At 36.6% G+C, this 20,725-nt stretch overlaps 1 protein-coding gene across 3 annotated transcripts in view; it reads left to right on the forward strand.

The window, feature by feature from the left end:
• The window catches only part of LOC114650288 (AP-1 complex subunit sigma-2), an 87,777-nt gene that overhangs the window by 21,959 nt on the left and 45,093 nt on the right, over positions 1 to 20,725 (forward strand). For all 3 annotated transcript variants that reach the window (XR_003715981.2, XM_028799830.2, XM_028799831.2), the window contains exons 2-4: positions 159 to 337; positions 9,654 to 9,762; positions 11,142 to 11,279. Coding sequence is in view for 2 of the 3 variants with exons in the window: in XM_028799830.2 (XP_028655663.1) it covers positions 159 to 337; positions 9,654 to 9,762; positions 11,142 to 11,279 (426 nt within the window). In the remaining variant the exon portion in view is untranslated. The remainder of the gene's footprint in view (positions 1 to 158; positions 338 to 9,653; positions 9,763 to 11,141; positions 11,280 to 20,725) is intronic.

Here is a 20,725-nt window from a genome sequence, read left to right on the forward strand (position 1 = left end):
TAATTTTGTTTGGGATGACAACCTTTTTTTGTTGCATTAAATAAAAACATTATTTTTAAGAATTGGAGAAGGTGTTTCCAGTTGAAATTTGAATACTGAGAGTGAAGGGCCATAAATTTGAAATAAATAAGTTCTGCTTTATGTAATTTATTTTACAGATGCAGTTCATGTTGCTTTTCAGTCGCCAAGGAAAGTTGAGGCTTCAAAAGTGGTATGTCCCATTATCAGATAAAGAAAAGAAAAAGATCACCCGGGAACTTGTCCAGACAGTACTGGCTCGAAAGCCCAAAATGTGTAGCTTCTTGGAGTGGCGTGACCTGAAAATTGTTTACAAAAGGTAGGTATTTGCCATCTAAGCAGGCCAGTGGTTTCAGCTCTTGGAAGTATTTATATCCTAATTGAAGACTTCATCAATAGTGCAGATTTGAATTTAGTTAAATATGAAAATTAATAAGAATGCTTAGTGTTGTTGTGAGGCTTCTTTAGTTTAGTTAATAACACTTTACACTTTTTGTTTTATGCACGAATTATTATATTTTACATATTTCTTTTGACATACTTATTAAAAGATAGAGAGCTATGAAAATTTTCATGCAATGTCAGTCTCCAGCCTTCACATTGGAGACATCCAAATGCTTTTTGCCAAAAAAATATATACCATTTTTAGGTCTATATCAGTCAATAATAATAAAGTATATACTGTATATTATGCTATCTTGTTAAAAAAAAAAAACTGTAAATCATGAACTATAGGTTATGATTGTAGCAGTTCTGAAGAAGATTTTAGCGACAATTATGATCAGCAACGTGCGCTGCATGATACTGTGAATGACGACGCATCGGATGATGGCAATGAGTGGGTGTATCCCCAGCATCTCAACTGGACTGCTGCCCGTTATCTGAGCCAGATAAGAAAGATCCAAACCGTGACCGCTTGTTCAAGCTACGTCCTTTGATTGACCATTTATTTGAAACATTTTAGCAGGTATTTCAGCAGGTAAATACTGCTTGAATAAATGTAAAGTAAAAAAACGAAAATTGTTCAGATTTCGCCTGGCATGGGGAATATTTAGGGAGTTGGCGGTTAAAGGGTTAAAGAAACCGTACTTGCATATGAATTATCTTTAAAGTGGACCTCAGTAATTTTAGAAGACTTTAAAAATAAAGCTGCTGAAATGGCTTAGGAAAGTTAGTTGATGAACTCCTGTGAGTTAGATACTCACAGGAATGAATTGAAGGTGTTCCAAGTTTGATCCACAGAGTATTATTATTTGGTAAACCCAGGATATTCTTCTTTCTTGTGTACTTGTTGAGCTAAAAGGTCTAGCTTTTTCTCTTTGTTCATAATGCAATCGCATGTGCCAGAATAACTTTGAATCTATTGCCAATGAGAAGAAATCTGTAAAAATCTTCTGAATTTATTATCTTCTGTGAACAGAAATAGTTTTATGTCTAAATGCAGGCAAAAAATATATTTGATGTACACAGGATATACTTACTTCTAAGAAAGAAAAGCTTATGATCAGATAAATTTTGGTAAATAAAAATACGATCAGATTTTGTAAAGTATTTTCATGAGGCATATTTTTTTTAGAATGTCAAAACACCTAAGCAATTTCCATCATTTACAGCAGATTGATAGCATCTTGTTTATTTTCAGTCCTTTGTACTAGTCACTACTTCAGTGTCTGATTTTTTTTTTATTATTATTATAAAGTATTATAAAGATCATTCAATTTGATGTGTTTTACCAGTGATACATTTTCAGTTTTGTAGCATATTTGAATCAGGTTTGTAGTAGAAGTCCAAAATGTATAGAACTATAGATTTTAGCCACGTAATACGATGACTTGCTCGTGATCTTTCTAGCAGATTTGCTAGAACAGAACAAACAGATTTGCTAGCAACAGAAAAAAATAGCATTTTTGAATTATTTTGTTCCTGTGAGTCGCATTTTGATCAAGGTGGATTATTAATTTATTCTTATGTACCATTTCTTTTATACCACGTGTTGTGTTAAAACATACCATATATATTCTCGAATATAAGCTTATATTCGAGTCAGGTCCCGCTGCCCCCGCCAACCCGCACGTGTTCAGTCTCTCCCTGTGCATTCCCTGTGCAGCGAGAGAGAGAGACAAAAACACTAGCTTTTGTTGACCCTATTCTCCACTTACAGAGCTAGTTTACTGTTTTTCTTTGAAATAAATACTCAAAAACATTTAACCTATTGATGCCTCAATTAATGTACGGTAATTTTATTGGTATTTATTTTGATTAATGAAACTTACCAGTAGCTGCTGCATTTCCTACCCTAGGCTTATACTCGAGTCAATAAGTTTTTCCAGTTTTAGTAGGTAAAATTAGGTACCTCGGCATATACTCGAGTATATACGGTGGTACTTATTTTATTTATAGTTGGGCGGGGGTTCTACTGATAAAACTCAAATTATGTATATAGAGTAGCAGACTATATCTTACCTGACTTTCCGAAATAAAATAACTTAATAGCAATCTCATTGACTTTGTCATTTCACTCATATAAGTTGTCTACATTTACATATTTAAAAGTTTAAATATTAAAAATTGATAAGTTTTCTTAACTTGCCACAAAGCACAAACTTACAACAGATGCTTCAATACAGTACATTAGTATTTCTTCTGACTGTGCTGTATATCAGGCATGTGCAACCTTGACAGGACTATGGGCCGGATTAGAAAGTAGAAAGATTACGCGGGCCGGAGTACTTCAGGATATATATGTATTTCTGAAAATCGAAAATGCAAGAAGGCCAAAAAAAAAACAACAAATATTTATTAATATATTATTTAATAAAAACTCTTTATTAATGCGACGATTGAGATTGCATGGTGGTCACAAGCTTATCAATATTAGGCGATATTGTGGACGTGGAAACTCGCAATGTGTTTTCTAGGTGCTCATCAGTAATTCGCGTCCTGGTTTTGGATTTTACGAAGTTCATCCTTGAAAAAAGTTGCTTGCATTTATAGGTGCTGCCAAATAGAGTCATTCTTTTCTGAGCAAAAGCTGTGAGCTTTGGAAACTTGTCACGTGGGAAATAGTTTTTATAAAAGTCAAGTAATTCAATATCATTGAATTTTGATTTCAGGACAAGGTTCTCTTGTAGTTCAATTAATTCCATTTGCAATGAAAGTGGAGCTAGTTCGACATCAACATCAAATGGACAAGAGAAAATTTGCAAGTTTGCTTCTTGATTTTTAAAATCACGGAACCTAGTGTTGAATTCTCCACTCAATAAATTTAATTCATTCGCAAACGATTCACAATCAAAATCTTCGTGGTTCGCAAGTGTGGGAAAATGATAAGTATTGCCTTCCTTTAATTGGCTTTCCCAGAGTCGAAGCTTATTTTGAAATGATTTTATGTGTCCATAAAGCTCATGAATCATTTGTCCCTGAGTTTGTAATTTAGCATTAAGTTCATTTAGATGTGTTGTTAGGTCGACAAGAAATGCAAGATCACACAGCCAGGGTTTGTTTTCTAGCTCAGGAATAGGTTTTCCTTTCATGTCCATGAAAAGAGATACCTCATTTCTCAAATCATAAAAACGTTTCAACATTTTTCCCTTGCTAAGCCAACGCACTTCACAATAAAATGTAAGATCTTCATGATCAGAAAGAACATCAGCCAGAAATTCTTGAAATTGGCGGTGATTTAGCGCCCTGGATTTAATGAAGTTTATACATGCAGTTATTGTGCCCATCACATGTGCAAATTTAACTGATTTTGCACATAAGTTTTGCTGGTGTATAATGCAATGCAATACCGACAAATCTTCGGTACTGATTTTGTTACTTGATAATTCGGTTTTTATTTGGGCAACAACTCCGATGTTTGGTCCAATCATCGATGGAGCTCCATCGGTGGATATTCCGCATAACTTTTCCCACTTTAAATCAAATACAGTAAAAACAGTTTTTACTTCCTGGAAAATGTCTTCACCCCTTGTTGTATTCTTCATTGGTTGGAGAGCAAGCAATTCTTCCGTACAATTGAAGCTAGCATCAACTCCGCGAATAAATATAGCCAATTGAGCGGTATCGTTGGAGTCTGTACTCTCATCAAGAGCAATGGAAAATGCTTCAAATTTTGATGCAATATTTTTAATGCTTAATTTTATGTCACTGGCCATTTCGTCGATTCGTCGGGTTATTGTCCAATGAGAAAGACTTATCTTTTCCATTTCATGGCTTTTCTCTGGACACAGAACATTCGTGACTGCAGTAAGGCATTCCTTGACAAACTCGCCTTCAGAATATGGTTTTGAGTGCTTCGCAATTTTTTCTCTAACAATAAAACTTGCACGAACAATATTGTCAGCTACATCAGTATGTTTGCGGAATAACATCTGTTGTGCCGATACACATGTTTAAATGAAAACAACTGTCTTGTGTATACATGCATGCTTTGCTTTAGTTGTTGACATAACAAACGCAAGTGTGAGAAGAGATATAATTTATTGCTTATTCTACAAAAATATTCTAAAATAGCCTGACCACATTTGTTGGCAATCGTAGAAAAGATTATAAATAATTGTATTTGACTGATTTTTAAAACTAGCTGTTTTCTTTAATTAGTATCACACGTTTTTTCCAATCTTGCCATCAGTCATTCAGTCTTTTTAAATGGAGAAAAGTATTCACTGGACTGTTAGGTAACTTCATGTGTCCCATGCTGAACATGGACCAGAGAAAGTAAGGAGAGAGTTGTCTGAGGAGATCACAAAGAATATTTTAGACAAGCATGTTAATGGCAAAGTCTATCAGACCATCTCCAAGCAGCTTGATGTTTCTGTGACAACAGCTACAAGTTTAAGGTCCATGGGACTGTAGTCAGCCTCCCAGTATACAGCAAAATTTAACCCCAGAAAGGGCAGGATAGTGAAAATAGTAAGCAAAAATTTGGGATGCTGTGACTGATCTAAATCGACTGGTTTTCACTTAAAAAAAAAAAAAAAAAAAAAAAAAAAAAAAAAGACTCCGTGATCAATAAATTGACTGATCACAAAAAGTTTTCTTTTCGGTCCCTGCTTTTCTAAGCTTTATGGTAATTTAGTTGCAGTTCTCTTTTATGCGAGTTGTGGTATTGTATGAGGACGTCGGGAGTGGTAGAGAAGTATTTAAGAGTTGTACAATATATGCACGAGGGAAGTGTGACAATAGTGAGGTCTGCATTAGGAGTGACGGACGCATTCAACGTGGAGGTGGAATTATATCAGGGATCGGCTCTGAGCCCTTATTTGCAATGGTGACGGACAGGTTGACAGACGAGATTAGACAGGAGTCCTCGTGGACTATGACGTTTGCTGATGACTTTGTCATTTATAGCAAGAGTAGGGAGCAGGTTGATGAGACCCTTGAGAGGTGGAGATATGCTCCAGAGAGGAGGAGAAGAATGAAGGTTGGTAGGAACAAGACAGAAAACATGTAATTGGTGAAGTAGATTTGGCAAAGGTGAAGGAGTTTAAATACTTGGGATCAACAGTACAGAGTAATGGGGATTGAGTGGCGAAAAAGAGTGCAAGCAGGGTGGAATGGGTGGAGAAGAGTGTCAGGAGTAATTTGTGACAGACGGGTATCAGCAAGAGTGAAAGGGAAGGTCTGCAGGACTGTAGTGAGACCAGCTGTGTTATATGGTTTGGAGACGGTGGCATTAATCCAAAAACAGGAGACAGAGCTGGATGTAGCAGAGTTAAAGATGTTGAAATTTGCATTGGGTGTGATGAGGATGGTCAAGATTAGAAATTAATACATTAGAGGGTCTGCTCTGGTTGGATGGTTTGGAGACAAAGTCAGAGAGGTGAGATTGTATTGGTTTGGACATGTGCAGAGGAGAAATGTTGGGTATGTTGGGAAAAGAATGCTGAGGATAGAGCTGGCAGGCAAGAGGAAAAGAGGAAGGCCAAGAGAAGGTTTATGGATGTGGTGAGAGAGGACATGCAGGTGATGGGGGTAACAGAGCAAGATGCAGAGAACAGGAAGATATGGAAAAAGATGATCCGCTATGGCAATTCATCTAATGGGAGCAGCTGAAAAAAGAAGGAAGAAGAAGAAGCTGCTCATTGAATTGAGTTATTATGGTAGTTGAGCTAGCAGGCATCTTTTTTTTAATTGAGACCTTTTTATTTTAGATAGGTCCTTATTTACTTATTTTGTCCTTTAATTAAAAATGACAGCATTTTAGTTTGGATACTGAGCTTGTTTTAAGTGCAGGGATGAATTTGAAATTGCTGCATAGTAAACAACAGGCTTATTAACTGCAAAACATGTCTTTTACTTATAAACCTATTAAGAATGTTAGTCTTGTGTCTTCTTGATAAACAACTTATGAACATTTCATACATTTGTGACACTTTTAAAGATTTGCATTGTGATTATTATTTTTTGCTGTGTGTCATAAAGTCTAGGTTTTGGTAAGAAACAAGTACTACGTAATTAAAGGTAATCCATATTTATGATTACAGTACACCTCAAGAATCATGACACTGAAGAAAAAACACCCGTATAAATATAGTAGATGTATATTTTAGCTGTAGTGTGCAATTAACGATTAAAAACCTATAAGTGCATGTATGTTTACATTTAATCAATGTTTAATTGCCAGTATCTATTAATTGATGTGTGTGTGTGTGAGAGAAATGGTGAAAACTTTTTTTTTTTTTTTTTTTTTTTTTTTTTGCTTTGTTTCAAATGGGTACAATACACAAAAAATTATTGTGAACGCTTATAACTATGAAAACATGCATTTTATTTTCTTGTACAGTATGTATTATGGATTCATATTTTTGTACATAATTTATTAAAGCATGTATTTATATGAAATTTTATTTATTTTAGTACAGTATTTCTATGGTCACTGAACAATAAGCCTACAGACATTTGAGTAGTTTGAATAGAAAATAACTCTTTATGCTGATGACCTGGTGCTCTGTATCTCAAACCATCGCTCATCGTTACCATTAGTAATAGCTTCATTAGGATGTTTTCACAGAATCTTTGGACTCAGTATTTGTGCTTATTCCAGTGAATTCTCTAGCACACCAGACCAGGCTACATCAGTTTTTGCTGATAGTATCAGTACAGTTTAAATACATGAAAACAAAAAAGACTGTTATTTCAATAATATGTTGGTCTGTATTAAACAATATATTAATAGGTTGGTCCACCCACCCTCCATCTTACTTTACCCAGCAGAATTAATAGAGTCCTTTTTCTGTTGGAACCGAGAACCAAAATGTACTTTTTGCTTGTTTGACATCAGTGTTCAACTTATGAAGAAAAAAAAAAACCTGAAATTTGAATAACTGTATTGCAGAAAATTAAACATTAATGATTATAGTCTTGGTTATTTTTACCATCTTATGAATGTAATCTCTGATGACAGCATTACCAACTGCCTTTAGTTTTAACATCCCAGAATTTACAAATTCTCAACATAATAAGCTTGCTGTGAAATACTTGTCTTTTGTACCTTCTGTCTTACAGTCACTGCCGTTGGACTAGGCCTTAGCTTTTGTGGAGCACAAAGGATTTCTGCTGACATACAGGGGCCCTGTCAGGGGACCTACACAAAATTATACAATCAGTTTGACAGCTTGCATGTTTGCCTAGCAGCAGCAACACTTATAGTTCCAGCTCAGCCAATTTTCATTTCAGCACAATCTTTAAATAAATCCTAATTGATTTGACTTTGAGAAATCCATTTGGAGACATGGGGCCTCATTTATAAAGCCGTGTGTAGAACTCACACTATAACATGGCGTAAGTACAAAAGCGGGAATGTGTGTACGCACAGAAAAATCCAGATGCAGGAATCTGTACATACACAAACTTCCACGTTCTGATTACATCTTGCCTGAAGAAGGGGCCTGAGTTTCCTCGAAAGCTTGCATATTGTAATCTTTTTAGTTAGCCAATAAAAGGTGTCATTTTCCTTGGCTTTTCTTTCAAATCCCATTGTAACTAAAGTAGCACGTTAAATGCTTTGTTCTGTATTTGATCATCTATGTGCTCTATGTGTGTGAATCACTACCTGCTTCTTAAACGGGCTTTCTCTTTCTTCGACAGGACACATAATCCATTACATTCATGATATTACAGCTCTCTGAATAATTAAAATACTGATATGTATACGTGATATCTTTTTCATGATGATAGGAATGAAAGCATGTTATTAAACATGGGAACACGGTGGCGCAGTGATTGGTCGTGTCTCACGCAAGAGGCTTGCTGTGCCATGCGCGACCTTTGATGAAATAATTTATTACAAAAGTACTGTCTCTTTCAAACGTACAAACCTCCAATTCCTGTCCTTACTTTTCTTTCTCCAAATACCCAATCGCCACATAATCAGCTCTGTAATAGACGTGAAGCCATCTGTAAGCTTACAACGGCGATTCTTCAAAACTTTTAAGGAACATTGAAATATCTTCGTAGTACATGTTTAATTATTCTATCCGTCTATCCTTCCAGTGTCGCATCGGCACCAGCAATAATACAGCGCAAGGCAGGAGCTATCCGTGAACTAGCTAGCGCTGCGGCACCGTGTCCTCACATGTTTAATTATTAACAATACAGATTATTTAAATGAAGTTAAAGTTTTATCTGTATAATCAACATATTTTGCTGCATTTCATCTTAAAAGTGATATCGTCATCATATGTAAATACACGCATTATAAAGTGGCGCAGGTTGTTCAATTTTATAATTGTAGTGCAAGTTTACAGTGAGGTGATTGTACTTATAAGTACAGACAGTTCTACAAGGAGCACTTGATGGACTGATTGAGTGCATTTATAGTTCTTGGGATGAAACTTTTTCTGAACCACGAGGTCCATAGAGGAAAGGCTTTGAAGCATTTGCATGTGGCTCAGGCAGCGTCTGCTTCATGCTGTATACCAATAATTCTCTTTCCAATCAGCTGCTGCTGTGATTCCCCACTTAGATACAGTGATATAAATACTCTGAGTGGTGCAGTGAGAGTAATATGGAAAAAGGTGATCTGCTGTGGCAACCCTTAACGGAAGCAGCTGTAAAAAGAAGAAAATGCAGTGAGAGTAACAATGCTAAAGCAGTTATGGTATTTGGAATACTATGGCTATTCCCTGGACCATTATAGTGTTACAGGTTAATTACAATCAGATGCCTTAAACTAATAAACAATATGCAGTTAGTTTCAGTGTATTTATAAAGCCCCGTCAGGAATGTGGATCTAGGAAAGAAAGGGTGACCACACAGGAACAGTAGCATTACTTTGACGCTGGGTGCTGCCAGTCTGCAAAACCGAGCAGAGAATTTGCGTACGCCAAGGTATGAGGTACCGTGGAAATGTGCGTGGCTTTACGCCAAGTTTAGGTTTTATACAGTACATCGCGATTTGAGTGTGGAAACATTCGTACGCAACATTTCTGTGCGTACGCATCGTTTACACATGAGGCCCCTGGTTTTACAACAATGTTGTGCACAACAGAAATAGAATTCAGATGTGCTATACCTCTACTGTTATTTATGTATGTATGTATGTATGTATGAGAGGTCGCTAAAAAGGTTTTCCTTGAGGCCTTTTTGCTAAGATGTGAGTAGCTCTGTAGTATTTGTTTCTCTCTTTTTAGGTATGCAAGTTTGTATTTCTGCTGTGCCATTGAAGATCAGGACAATGAGCTAATAACCCTTGAAATTATACATCGCTACGTAGAACTGTTGGATAAATATTTTGGCAGCGTAAGTTATGTTTCTTTACTTGTTAGACTATTATGTACTGTATAACATTTAACTTTTTGACATTTAATGAGCTAATGCTTTATTTTATTCACTTCTGTTAATAGTTGAGTAATTAAGTTGAGCATGAAAAAAGTAGTTATTTCTTGTGATTCGATGGGGTTAGGGTTGCAGGACCCCTGCAAATGCAAAAATTCATAAATGTGTTTTGGTACCCCTAACTTACTTTCAGTGCTGTATGGTTTACCACAAGCCATACCAATAACATACAGTTGATTGTTTAACTAATTCTAGACAGTACAGTTAAAAAATATAACACCAAAAAGGTAAGTGAATGTAATTACTGTACCATGTACTGTACTGCAACAATAACATAGAAAGTCTTCGCACCTGCTTATTAGCTGCAGCATCAGCTTCACAAATTTCCTGCATTTTTTTCCCCCTTCATATACCTTACTGTCAACTCATTAAAGCAATACTCCACCCAAAAACTGTTTTTTTTTTTTTAAATGATACTTCGGTAGAACTTTTATTTGTCCCCAGGGTGAAATTTAGTAATTTCCTAGTTACTCCATGTAGTTTTCAGTGGTGGCTGAGAAAAAAATTAGTTTCATGTTTTTATGGAGAACGTATATCTTGAATATTAAAAGTCAGTACCCAGCGGTGACTAATTCTGGAGTCCAGTATCTGGATATTGGCAAACAATGTGAAAAAGGTCCATGGGAAAAAAAAATTTCACATAACTATTTTTGCATAATCCACAATTCTGTTAACCATAGGTCAGACATACAAAATGTGTGCATTATATTGCTAAAATATAGTAAACAGTTGCTTCCTTGAAAGGGGCTTTTCATAATAAACAGGAAACATGTCATTCACACAAAGCCTTGCGTTTTGACTTGAAGATCTGGCTCTTCCCCTTATTCATAGGTTGAGAACTTAGTATTTAATTCAAACACACAGCATTGAGGGAATGACTCCTTTCCAGTTTACTTTGTAAAATTATCATTTAATTGATTATTTGATCATGTAATTATTGATGACAAACCAGTGAATAGGCGGATCCATGAATTGTAAACCTACGAATCTCAAAAGCTGATTTTACTGTAAAACATGAGAGCTTTTACATACAGCTCTGCAGGAGTGCAGCCTCTTCCTGTTAAGCTTTTCAAATTTTTTTTATTTTAAATTTAGAGTGCATAAAGTGTTTACTTTGGATGTCTTGCATTTTATGTAATTTACACACCATCATACTTTTTAGAATTTTGCAAGGTTTTAATTATTTGTTCCATCAATATTTACTTCTAAACAAATATTCATTATATTTAAGCGCCATTTTCTTTATGAAAGCTTTCTTCTATTGCCTATCATTTACCTTTTAGGTATGTGAACTGGATATAATCTTTAACTTTGAGAAGGCCTATTTCATCCTCGATGAGTTTCTTTTAGGAGGAGAAGCACAGGAGACTTCGAAGAAAAATGTCCTTAAAGCAATCGAGCAGGCAGATCTTTTGCAGGAGGTAAGAGTGGGCTATTTCACTTCTGCACTTCAGGTATTTAATCAGAGTTGAAAAGAGCCCATCATTTGTGAGTTTACTGTTACCCTGGTAGCCATTTGATTTACTCCTGTAACTGTAGAACAACTTACTAATGTTTTTGTTGCTTTTCTTGCCTTTTGTCCTCTGTTTCTGTTTAATTCCTCCTTTGACACAGTCTAAGTGCCTCATGTGTTGAGTAGTTCATAATGGGGACTGAAATATATAAGCTGTCAAATCATGAGATGGTATCGGGTACTTGAAAATCATATGCATGTATATAAATATCTTTGCACATCATTTTAGGGAGAGAATTAATTTAAAAATAATAAAATTTCATAATTATAACAGTGTACAGTAATAAGAAATAAACTGTGTATGCAACATGTATCTGCATAAGTTTATTAATATATACACAAGAAAGAGAAAATAACAGGTTTGCTTTCAACATCAATTGACAACACTTCTAAGACATACATATTAAGTAGCTTCCTTTAATACTGGAGTATGGTTTGTGAGTAATAACAGAATTGATGAAAGATTGTACAATGTACAGCCAGAATGCTGTCCATGGAAGATCTGAAGCCATTCAAGATGACTTGTTGTGAACAATGGGGAGAGATTTAAATTTTTTATGAAACTAATTAAAATCTTTACTGACACTTTTTTTTTTTTTCTTTCTAAACATTCTTCAAAAAACATGATAATGAAAGCAAGTGCACTTACTGGCTACTTCTTTGGAGCCATTCACACCTGAGAATTGTAAATTTCCAGCATTTCTTTAGCACTCTTTACAAGCTTTATCATCAGTGAAAAATAATTTTTTAGGCTCTTAGATTTTTTTTGCTGTTTTTTCATGTGTTTTTTAAGAATTTATCAAGCATTTTTCCATTGTATTCAAAGAAGGGTTTGTGGTAGGTCATGCTTTTGGTGACTGTGTTCATCGGGGTGTTTGTGTGAGTAAGAATAATAGGTAGGTATAGCTTTTTATAGAACAGAGTATAGCAATTTAAACAGTTACATGGTGGCACTTACCTCGAGCAGAGTGTCAAAGCTCCGGTAGTGGTAAGCAGCTAAGGGTTGGAGTTGTAAGTCAGCATTAAGACGGGAGGTATGAGGTGTGCAACACAAGCTGACCCGGCTGCAACAGACGCGCTGGTAACTATCTGTGGGTAGAAGAGCAAAACTGTGCCGTTTCGTGTTGAAATAAATAGAGGACCCAGAGAGATTGATATGAGTCGTGATTATTTACCACAGTGTGATTGGGTTGGGTATGGCAGTGTATTGGATGGTTGTGAATACATGTGCAGAGATAGGGCAGTTAACTTTGTAAGCTTGCTTCCAGATTGCAGCAGGTAGGACAGATTAAGGGGGTGTGCATGGTGATTGGTGGAAGTCGGGCAAGATGTCTGTCAGGATTGGTAGCTTAAATCCAGAGGTTGTATAAAAAAGGTAAGACTGTCATCATGGAGGGGGGCAGTAAGCCAGAGAGAGTGCAAGCTTCAAAAATGGCTGTTGTATTGGGAGAGTGCATTGTGAATCTCTGGAATAGCTGGGATGAGCGCTTAGAATGGGGAATAAATGTTGTGAACTGGGGGCATTAAACCAGAGAGAACACAAGCTTCAAAAGTGGCTGTTGTATTGGGAGAGTGCAACATGAATCTCTGGAATAGCTGGGATGAGCGCTTAGAATGGGGAATAAATATTGTGAACTGGACCTCATTTGATTTTTTTTTTTTGTGTGTGTGTTGTAAACCATCACTACCTTGAAGAGACCTGGAATGAGGGTAAAGGGGCAAAGGAGTGGTGTGTAGTACCTTTTCTGAATAGCTTACAGTAGATAATGAGAGAAGGGGAAATAGGCCTGGAGTAGCAATGTTTTTGTTAGTTTTTATTTTTTATTTTATCAACTGTATAAATATGGACTTTGCACTGCTTGAAGTTTGTTTCACTGATGAATTTAGAAGACCCTAAAACCTGATATTTTCACATCACTTACTTTTTTAATAAAGAACTGTCTATTTTTTTATTTAACATTATGTCCGTGTTTCACTCACTCACCTTGGCTTAGGCTCGGACATGACTACTTTATGCCCTGCACAGGAGCTTTTGGAAGGTTTGGGGTGAGCACAAGACATCAGTGTTTTACAGTGAAAATATGATTAACTTTATTTTGTAGGGTCTTGTCATGATGTGAGGTGAGTGTTGTGTTTCAAGAATGACTTCTAGAACTTTAGTGCTTTTAATCCTGGCAAACACAGTACTGAAGAGCAGGTGTAGTCGGTTTCATAAGCACAGATAGACTCGTTCTTTCCTGCAGCAAAGGAAGTCAAGAGGATAATTCTGGACTCCCTGAAGCCGGGCAGTACAGTGAAAAATTCCAGGATTACACACAGGTGTCATAAGTACATAAGTAGTGATATATGGAAACACAATTTTTTTTTTTTTTTTTTTTGTTTTTCGCCTACTGCTCTCGGTGAAACAACATGCAAGCATGTGATTCGGTCATCAGCTAGTAACAGCTGGTGAGGTAGGGGTTATCATGCACGGCAATAATCAACTCAACAGAACGGAACATACATTGTTTTCATATACTTTTAATTCTGTATGTTCTGAGGGGTACATTTAAGTTATTTGCTAATAATATTTTTAAAACATTGTGATCTAGGTGGTGCAACACTCAGTGTTCACCCAGGGCTCAGACTGGGGAAGAGAGATGTTTATTTCATGAAGGACTAAACATGTTATTAATAATTTTCAATTAAGAAAATTATTTTCAGTATTAAAATAGTTAATAACACTTGGTTAAACACACTCACAAATGCCAATTAATCCAGAAATGCAATGGCAAAAATAACATGAACACCATATAACTGGAGCTGTAAGGCAGGAATGCCAGGTCTGCCTATGTTATAACATCTGTACTAAACTTTAACCTGATTAAAATTAAATGTATACCTATAATATTTGTTGAATTCTTGTCACTTGATTGTAATGTAAGGTATGTGATTGCTTGACCTTTCCCTCAGTAGCTGCCACTAGATGAATGAAGCACATGCATGCATTTGTTTCATTTTAAATAGCTGCTTCACTCCTGTAAACTTTTTTTTTTTGTATATAAACCGTTTTACGAGTGTTACCATTGATGTCAGTGGAAACATTGTTGGGCTGAAAACACTCATCTGCTGTATGCAGAAATTTTTCAAACCTTTTGCTGTGAAAACCCTTAGGTGTGAATAGTGTAATTGAAAATAATGAGAAATAACTTTTTGTGCAGTTTAAGAGTGGTCTGGTCTAGTGCTAAATCGCTGGAAAAATGCTTAAGCTTGAATTTAGCATTTACCTCTACTTTCATTACATCCTTGCAAAACACCTTTCACCCTGACAGTGTTGTCTGAGAAATACTTACCATATACTTTCTGAAGATCTTTATACCAATGTTTAAAATAACTTAGACGCTGTCCAGTCTTTTAAACAATGATCTGTGTCTTAACTGGGACACACAACTTCAAATGTAGCATTTTCTAAATAATTTTAAACATGGTTACCATCATCCTGTTATCATTCAAATTCTCACGATTATCTTATTTTTGATTCTATCATTTGTGTGCTTATTAAATATAACACACACTTTTTTTTTTTTTTTTTTTTTAACTTTTATAGTTTTAATATTTCTAAAGGCTTGTAGAACGTTCGGTGTGTGCCTAGGGTATTGTGTAACTTGGAGTCATTTTACACTGATGATGTTTTTGCCCTTTATTTAAACTTTAAGTTTATTTAAAGATTTAGCTATGACAGCCGTGCCCCTTGTCTCTCAATAACTTAGACCATGGCATTAACAATTGTTTTTTTATATTCTAAAGAATCGGATGACTTGTGGCATATTTTTATCATGTATTGTTCTAAATGTGAACAAAAAATAAAAGGTGTTTATAAAGTGAGTGAATGGTCCCAAAGTAAGGAAGTCATTGTCATGTTAGTTTCCTCTTACCACATCACAACAGTGACCTAAAATGAAATGCGAGTAGTCTTGATCATCAGTTTATTTGTGCAGCTAACTTCAGGTGCATTTGTCTACATGAAAAATGTTGTATTCTAATTTCATACTTTTAAACACCTTGTAAGGTAAGTATTTGTACTGGTCAGTACCACTATACAACTTCATGAATATACTAGTCTCTAATTTATAATTACCCAGCTATTTTTGCTCTCAAAAGATCGTTAAACATGAGGTACAGCTTGAGGAAAATTGTTAAAATGTAGCTTGACATCTTATTTGCTCCACAAATGAGAAGAAAAGTTGAACTCTACATATGAAACATGAAAAGAGATGGATGTATTTGATTCTAATTGTCTTAAACAAGGGTAAGAAGCCTACGTACAATATAAGAAGTGCCAACAAAGGTCCTTATCAGTGCTAAACTGTTTAATATAGGGAAATATGATCATGTTTGTCTGATAGAAAAAGACCAAAATGATCTACCTTAAGAAATAACAGATTATACCTTTCAATTATTTATTTAGCAAGATTGCATTGTCTTGCTGAATATGGGAGATAGTCATTGAGAAATGCTCAAGATACTGTATCCCCAAGATTTCTTAGGTTATTGTGAATGGATCTTAAGGTGTCAGCTTCCACTCTCAAGGTCACGGTGCTTGAGGCAACTGTCAAAATTGATTTGCACAAATCTACACAAAAAGTCGGGAAATATGTGACATGAAGAACACATTTTCATATATTCAGATATGTTAAATGTTACAACACTGTTTAGAAGGTGTTCTTTGTCACTAATCAGCATACATGAAAGGAAAGACTTGTATTCCTATTTCTTAGAATTAATGAATGTTTGAATCTTAAATCTTTGCCAAGATTTATAAAGGGAAAACTTCAGTACCTTTTCATAAGGCTGAGGTAAAGTACATTTTCATTTATTTCCTTGGCAGACGCTTTTATCCAAAGCATCTTACAAAAGAGGTAAACATAATTGCTTAGCAAACAGTCCCTAGCCTAATGTTACCCAAAGTGTAGTAGGACAGGTAACAATTTGATTGTAAATGTATTAGTTATTACAACTTTTCACTTGTGCCAAACATAGATTAACAAATTTAATTTAACAAATTTAATAGACACTTAGCCCTCCTACCTCCCAGCTCAGCTCAGTGTCTGGGCTTTTTCCACAATCCTTTTATACACCCTGACCCGGAGGTGTTCCTGTCCAACAGTCCACAGTTCCTTATTCCTTCCGGGTCAGGGTAAACAGTCCTTTTCCTCAACCCGGGAGCACGTTGTTTCTTCCTGTCACATGATGATGACGACGTACCCCCGAGTTATAGGGCACATAAGAGCCCACGAGCCCCCCTACAGCGACGCCTGGTGGCCCCCAAGGTATCCAGCAGGGCTGTGTGTAGAAACTACATAGTCCATGAGGCCCTGCTGGAACTTGGGGCACGTCTACGCTGTTGGGAGAGCTCCTCCTGGCGGCCTGGGGGTGAGGGCCGGAATGGGAAACCGGCAATCCACCACAGAGTGAGAAGAAGCATAGCACCTCAACTGTTTCTTCATATACACATTTTCTGACCCATTGATTACTCTGTAGGGAGGCATCAGGGATTTGAACTTGATGCATACTGCTACAGGGAGCCAATGTAGTGACCTGAAAAGAGGAATGACATGTGCGCGTTTCAGTTGGTTACATACAAGATGGGCCATTGCATTCTGAACCATCTACATTAGCTTGATAGCACATGTGGGTACTCCTGCCAGGAGTGAGTTGCAGTAGTCCAGACGCAACAAGACCAAAGCCTGGACCTGAAGTTGTGCTGCATATTCTGTCAGATAAAGGCTGATCTTATAGGTGTTGTACATTGTGAACCTGCATGAATGAGAAACGGCAGAAGTGTGGTCAGAAAAAGATAGCTGCTCATCAGTCACCACCTCAAGGTTGCACACTAATTTGGCAGGTATTTGTATAGCATGGCTCACTGTCGCTGAGATGGAGAATTAAACAGACCGGCTAGCTGGGATCACGAGAAGCTTGATTTTTGCCAGGATGAGCTGTAGATGGTGGTCCTTCATCCAGGTTGAGATACCAGTAAGACATGCAGAGACTCTAGCTGATACTGTTATTTTCAGGAGGGAACAATAGGTACAGCTGTGTATAATCAGCATAGCACTAATAAGAGAACCTATGAGATTGGATGGTGCAGCCGAGCAAGGTGGTGTACAGAGAGAAATGTAGAGTGCCCAACACCGATCATTGGGGCTTCCCTGTGCATTTCTGATGTGTCTTTGACAACTCCCCTTTGCTAGGACACACTTAAGGACCTGCCCGTGATATAGGACACAGACCATCTAAGAGCAGTCCAAATGATGCCATGGTCAGAGAGGGTGCCAAGAAGGATGTTGTAGTTGACTATGTTGAAGGCAGAGGAGAGATCTAGAATGACCAGGTCTGTTGATATGTTGGTAGCTCTAGCAAATTATAGCTGATCGACCACATTCAGTAGAACCATGTCAGTCAAGTGGTTCCTCTTGAAGCCAGACCGGTTGGTATTGAGCAATCCATTCTGAGCAAGGAAGGAAGAGACTCGCTGAGCAAAAGAAATAACACTGATTTGAACATGCATGTTTAGTGTAATGATTTTTAAAGGATGTACAAATATGTGTGTGTATTTGTCTAAAGTGGCATAAAATGTAAAGAACAAATGAATGTGAAATTAACCAAACCTGCTAAGTGAAATCTATCCATCTAACTGCTTATTTCAATATACTGTAGTGAGCTTGAACATATCCCAGAAACCAGTGTGTGTACCCAGTGTATTCCATAGTATGTCCAGGCAGGCATTCCTCTCCACACTCACTCATACCAGATCAGTTTAAATTTTCCGGTCAGTCTAGCATACAGTATATTGGAGGGACTAGAGTGCCTAGAATTGACTCTTGCAGACACTGACTTTGCCTCCGTTCAATTCCTTATCCCTGGAGCATTAACCTAGGAGCATAAACCACTGTGCCACACTTCTGCTAAAAAATTGAAGTGTGTTTCATAATATAAATTTTTATAGGGGCTAGTGTGTCCTGTATCAAAAGGTTTTGGTGTAATTTTGCTTGTCATGTTATTGAGACAAACATTACTGGGGTATGTTTTGTTATGAAGCTGTTACTTTTAGAAACTCTTATACCATGCTTATTTTATGAATTTTCTTGTTAGTTACCAGCAAGTAACAGATTGCTTGCTTGCTTTCCTACATTCCAGTTTCACACTTTGTACTTGATTTTACAGTTACATATCCAAAACCAGCAATGAAGAACATTAACAGATTTGTTGAGAACAAGAACTGACCATCAAAATACGTACCAAGACTTGATTAACAGTAACATGGATAAATTTGAAAACACATCTTTTTTTTTTTATATATATATATATATGTTTTTGGCTGTCAGTCCACACTGAAACAGCATTTTCGACCACCAAAACAAATATTTTCAAAAATGCCTTCAAAGGTTATATTTTTGAATATCCCAGGTCTAGTGTGATAGTGTGGATTAGGAAAATGGTGCATTTTAAAAATGCAGATATATATTTCTCATTTGATTATGCAATGACTTCATTGTTTTCATGATAATGACTTTTGCTTTCACATCTTGGCTGGGGAGATATTGGTTTCCTGATTTCCCTGCATCAGATAACGGGTATGGTGCCATGTAATGCTTAGATATTTCCCTTATGTATTTACATCCTACAGATGTTTTGTAGCTAAAGTAAATTGCTTCAACTTGTAAGGTTTAAACAATTTGCACAGGTTTCTCAACTTTTGTTGATTACCTAAAAACCTTCTGTCTGTCTTAAAGCAGAGTTGTAACAAATGAGACATCTATACTCTGTAACCTATTAGTTGTTCCCTGAAGACTGCCCATTTGTAATATTCTGAAATTTCCTTTTTTTCATTTTTTTTTTTGCTAACCTAAACTTTAAATTTATGGCAGTTTACTTTTCACCATTTTAGGTCATTCTTTGCATTTCAGCTGATTTAAATTTGAAGAAAAACTGGAAAGACTGAGGTGTTCTAAAGCTTTTGACTGGTGGTGGATGTGTGAGAAATTGATAAATTTGAAGTTCATGTGAATTTCATTTGAATTTTTGAGTTTTTTCTTTGCCACCTCACCAAGAAAAAAATGCTTTGTAGTAACAAAGTTTCCCCACACCTTTACATTTTGTTTATATAAGGAAACTCAAAGTGACTGCTAGCTAAAATGGATGAAAGTCAATTTGATCATACCTCACAACAGACTTATTCTGACTGCCTTTCATCAGAGAGAATTGCATGATGTCTGTTGAATCACAAGAACACAATTAGAAACCATCAGACTTGTAACAGGGGTCTTACTATTAACATCAGAAGAACATTTTACATAAGTTAAATATTTGTAATTAAGTGAGAATTAGACAGCAAACAATATCCATCCATCCATCCATCCATCCATTTTCCAACCCGCTGAATCCGAACACAGGGTCACGGGGGTCTGCTGGAGCAGCAAACAATATGGTCAAATCAAATTTGTGTTAATATTTTACTACTGTGCATTAGGAAAAAAAACCTTATAAAAGCTGACTTTGAAGATATATGTTCTAGTAATTCAAAAAATGTCTGATTGTGCAATGAATTACAGTGATCCCTCGCTATATCGCGCTTCGCCTTTCGCGGCTTCACTCTATCGCGGATTTTATATGTAAGCATATTTAAATATATATCGCAGATTTTTTGCTGCTTCGCGGATTTCTGAGGACAATGAGTCTTTTAATTTCTGGTACATGCTTCCTCAGTTGGTTTGCCCAGTTGATTTCATACAAGGGACGCTATTGGCAGATGGCTGAGAAGCTACCCAACTTACTTTTGTTTCTCTCTCTCTCTCTTGCGCTGACTTTCTCTGATCCTGACGTAGGGGGTGTGAGCAGGGGGGCTGTTCGCACACCTAGACGATAGACGCTCGTCTAAAAATGCTGAAAGAGTTGCTACCTTCTGTGTGCAGATGCTCCGTGAAGCGACATGCTGCACGGTGCTTCGCATACTTAAAAGCTCAACGGGCACGTATTGATTTTTGACTGTTTGTTTTCCTCTGTCTCTCTCTCTCTCTCCCTGCTCCTGACGGAGGGGGTGTGAGCTGCCACCTTCAACAGCTTTGTACCGGCGGTGCTTAGCATACTTAAAAGCAAAACAGCCCTATTGATTTGTTTGGTTTTCTCTCACTTTCTGACATTCAGTGCTCCTGACGCGCACTCCTTTGAAAAGGAAGGTATGTTTGCATTATTTTAATTGTGAGACAGAACTGTCATCTCTGTCTTGTCATGGAGCACAGTTTAAACTTTTGAAAAAGAGACAAATGTTTGTTTGCAGTGTTTGAATAACGTTCCTGTCTCTCTACAACCTCC

The sequence above is a fragment of the Erpetoichthys calabaricus genome, chromosome 4, assembly GCF_900747795.2.
Source record: "Erpetoichthys calabaricus chromosome 4, fErpCal1.3, whole genome shotgun sequence".
Lineage (NCBI taxonomy): Eukaryota > Metazoa > Chordata > Cladistia > Polypteriformes > Polypteridae > Erpetoichthys > Erpetoichthys calabaricus.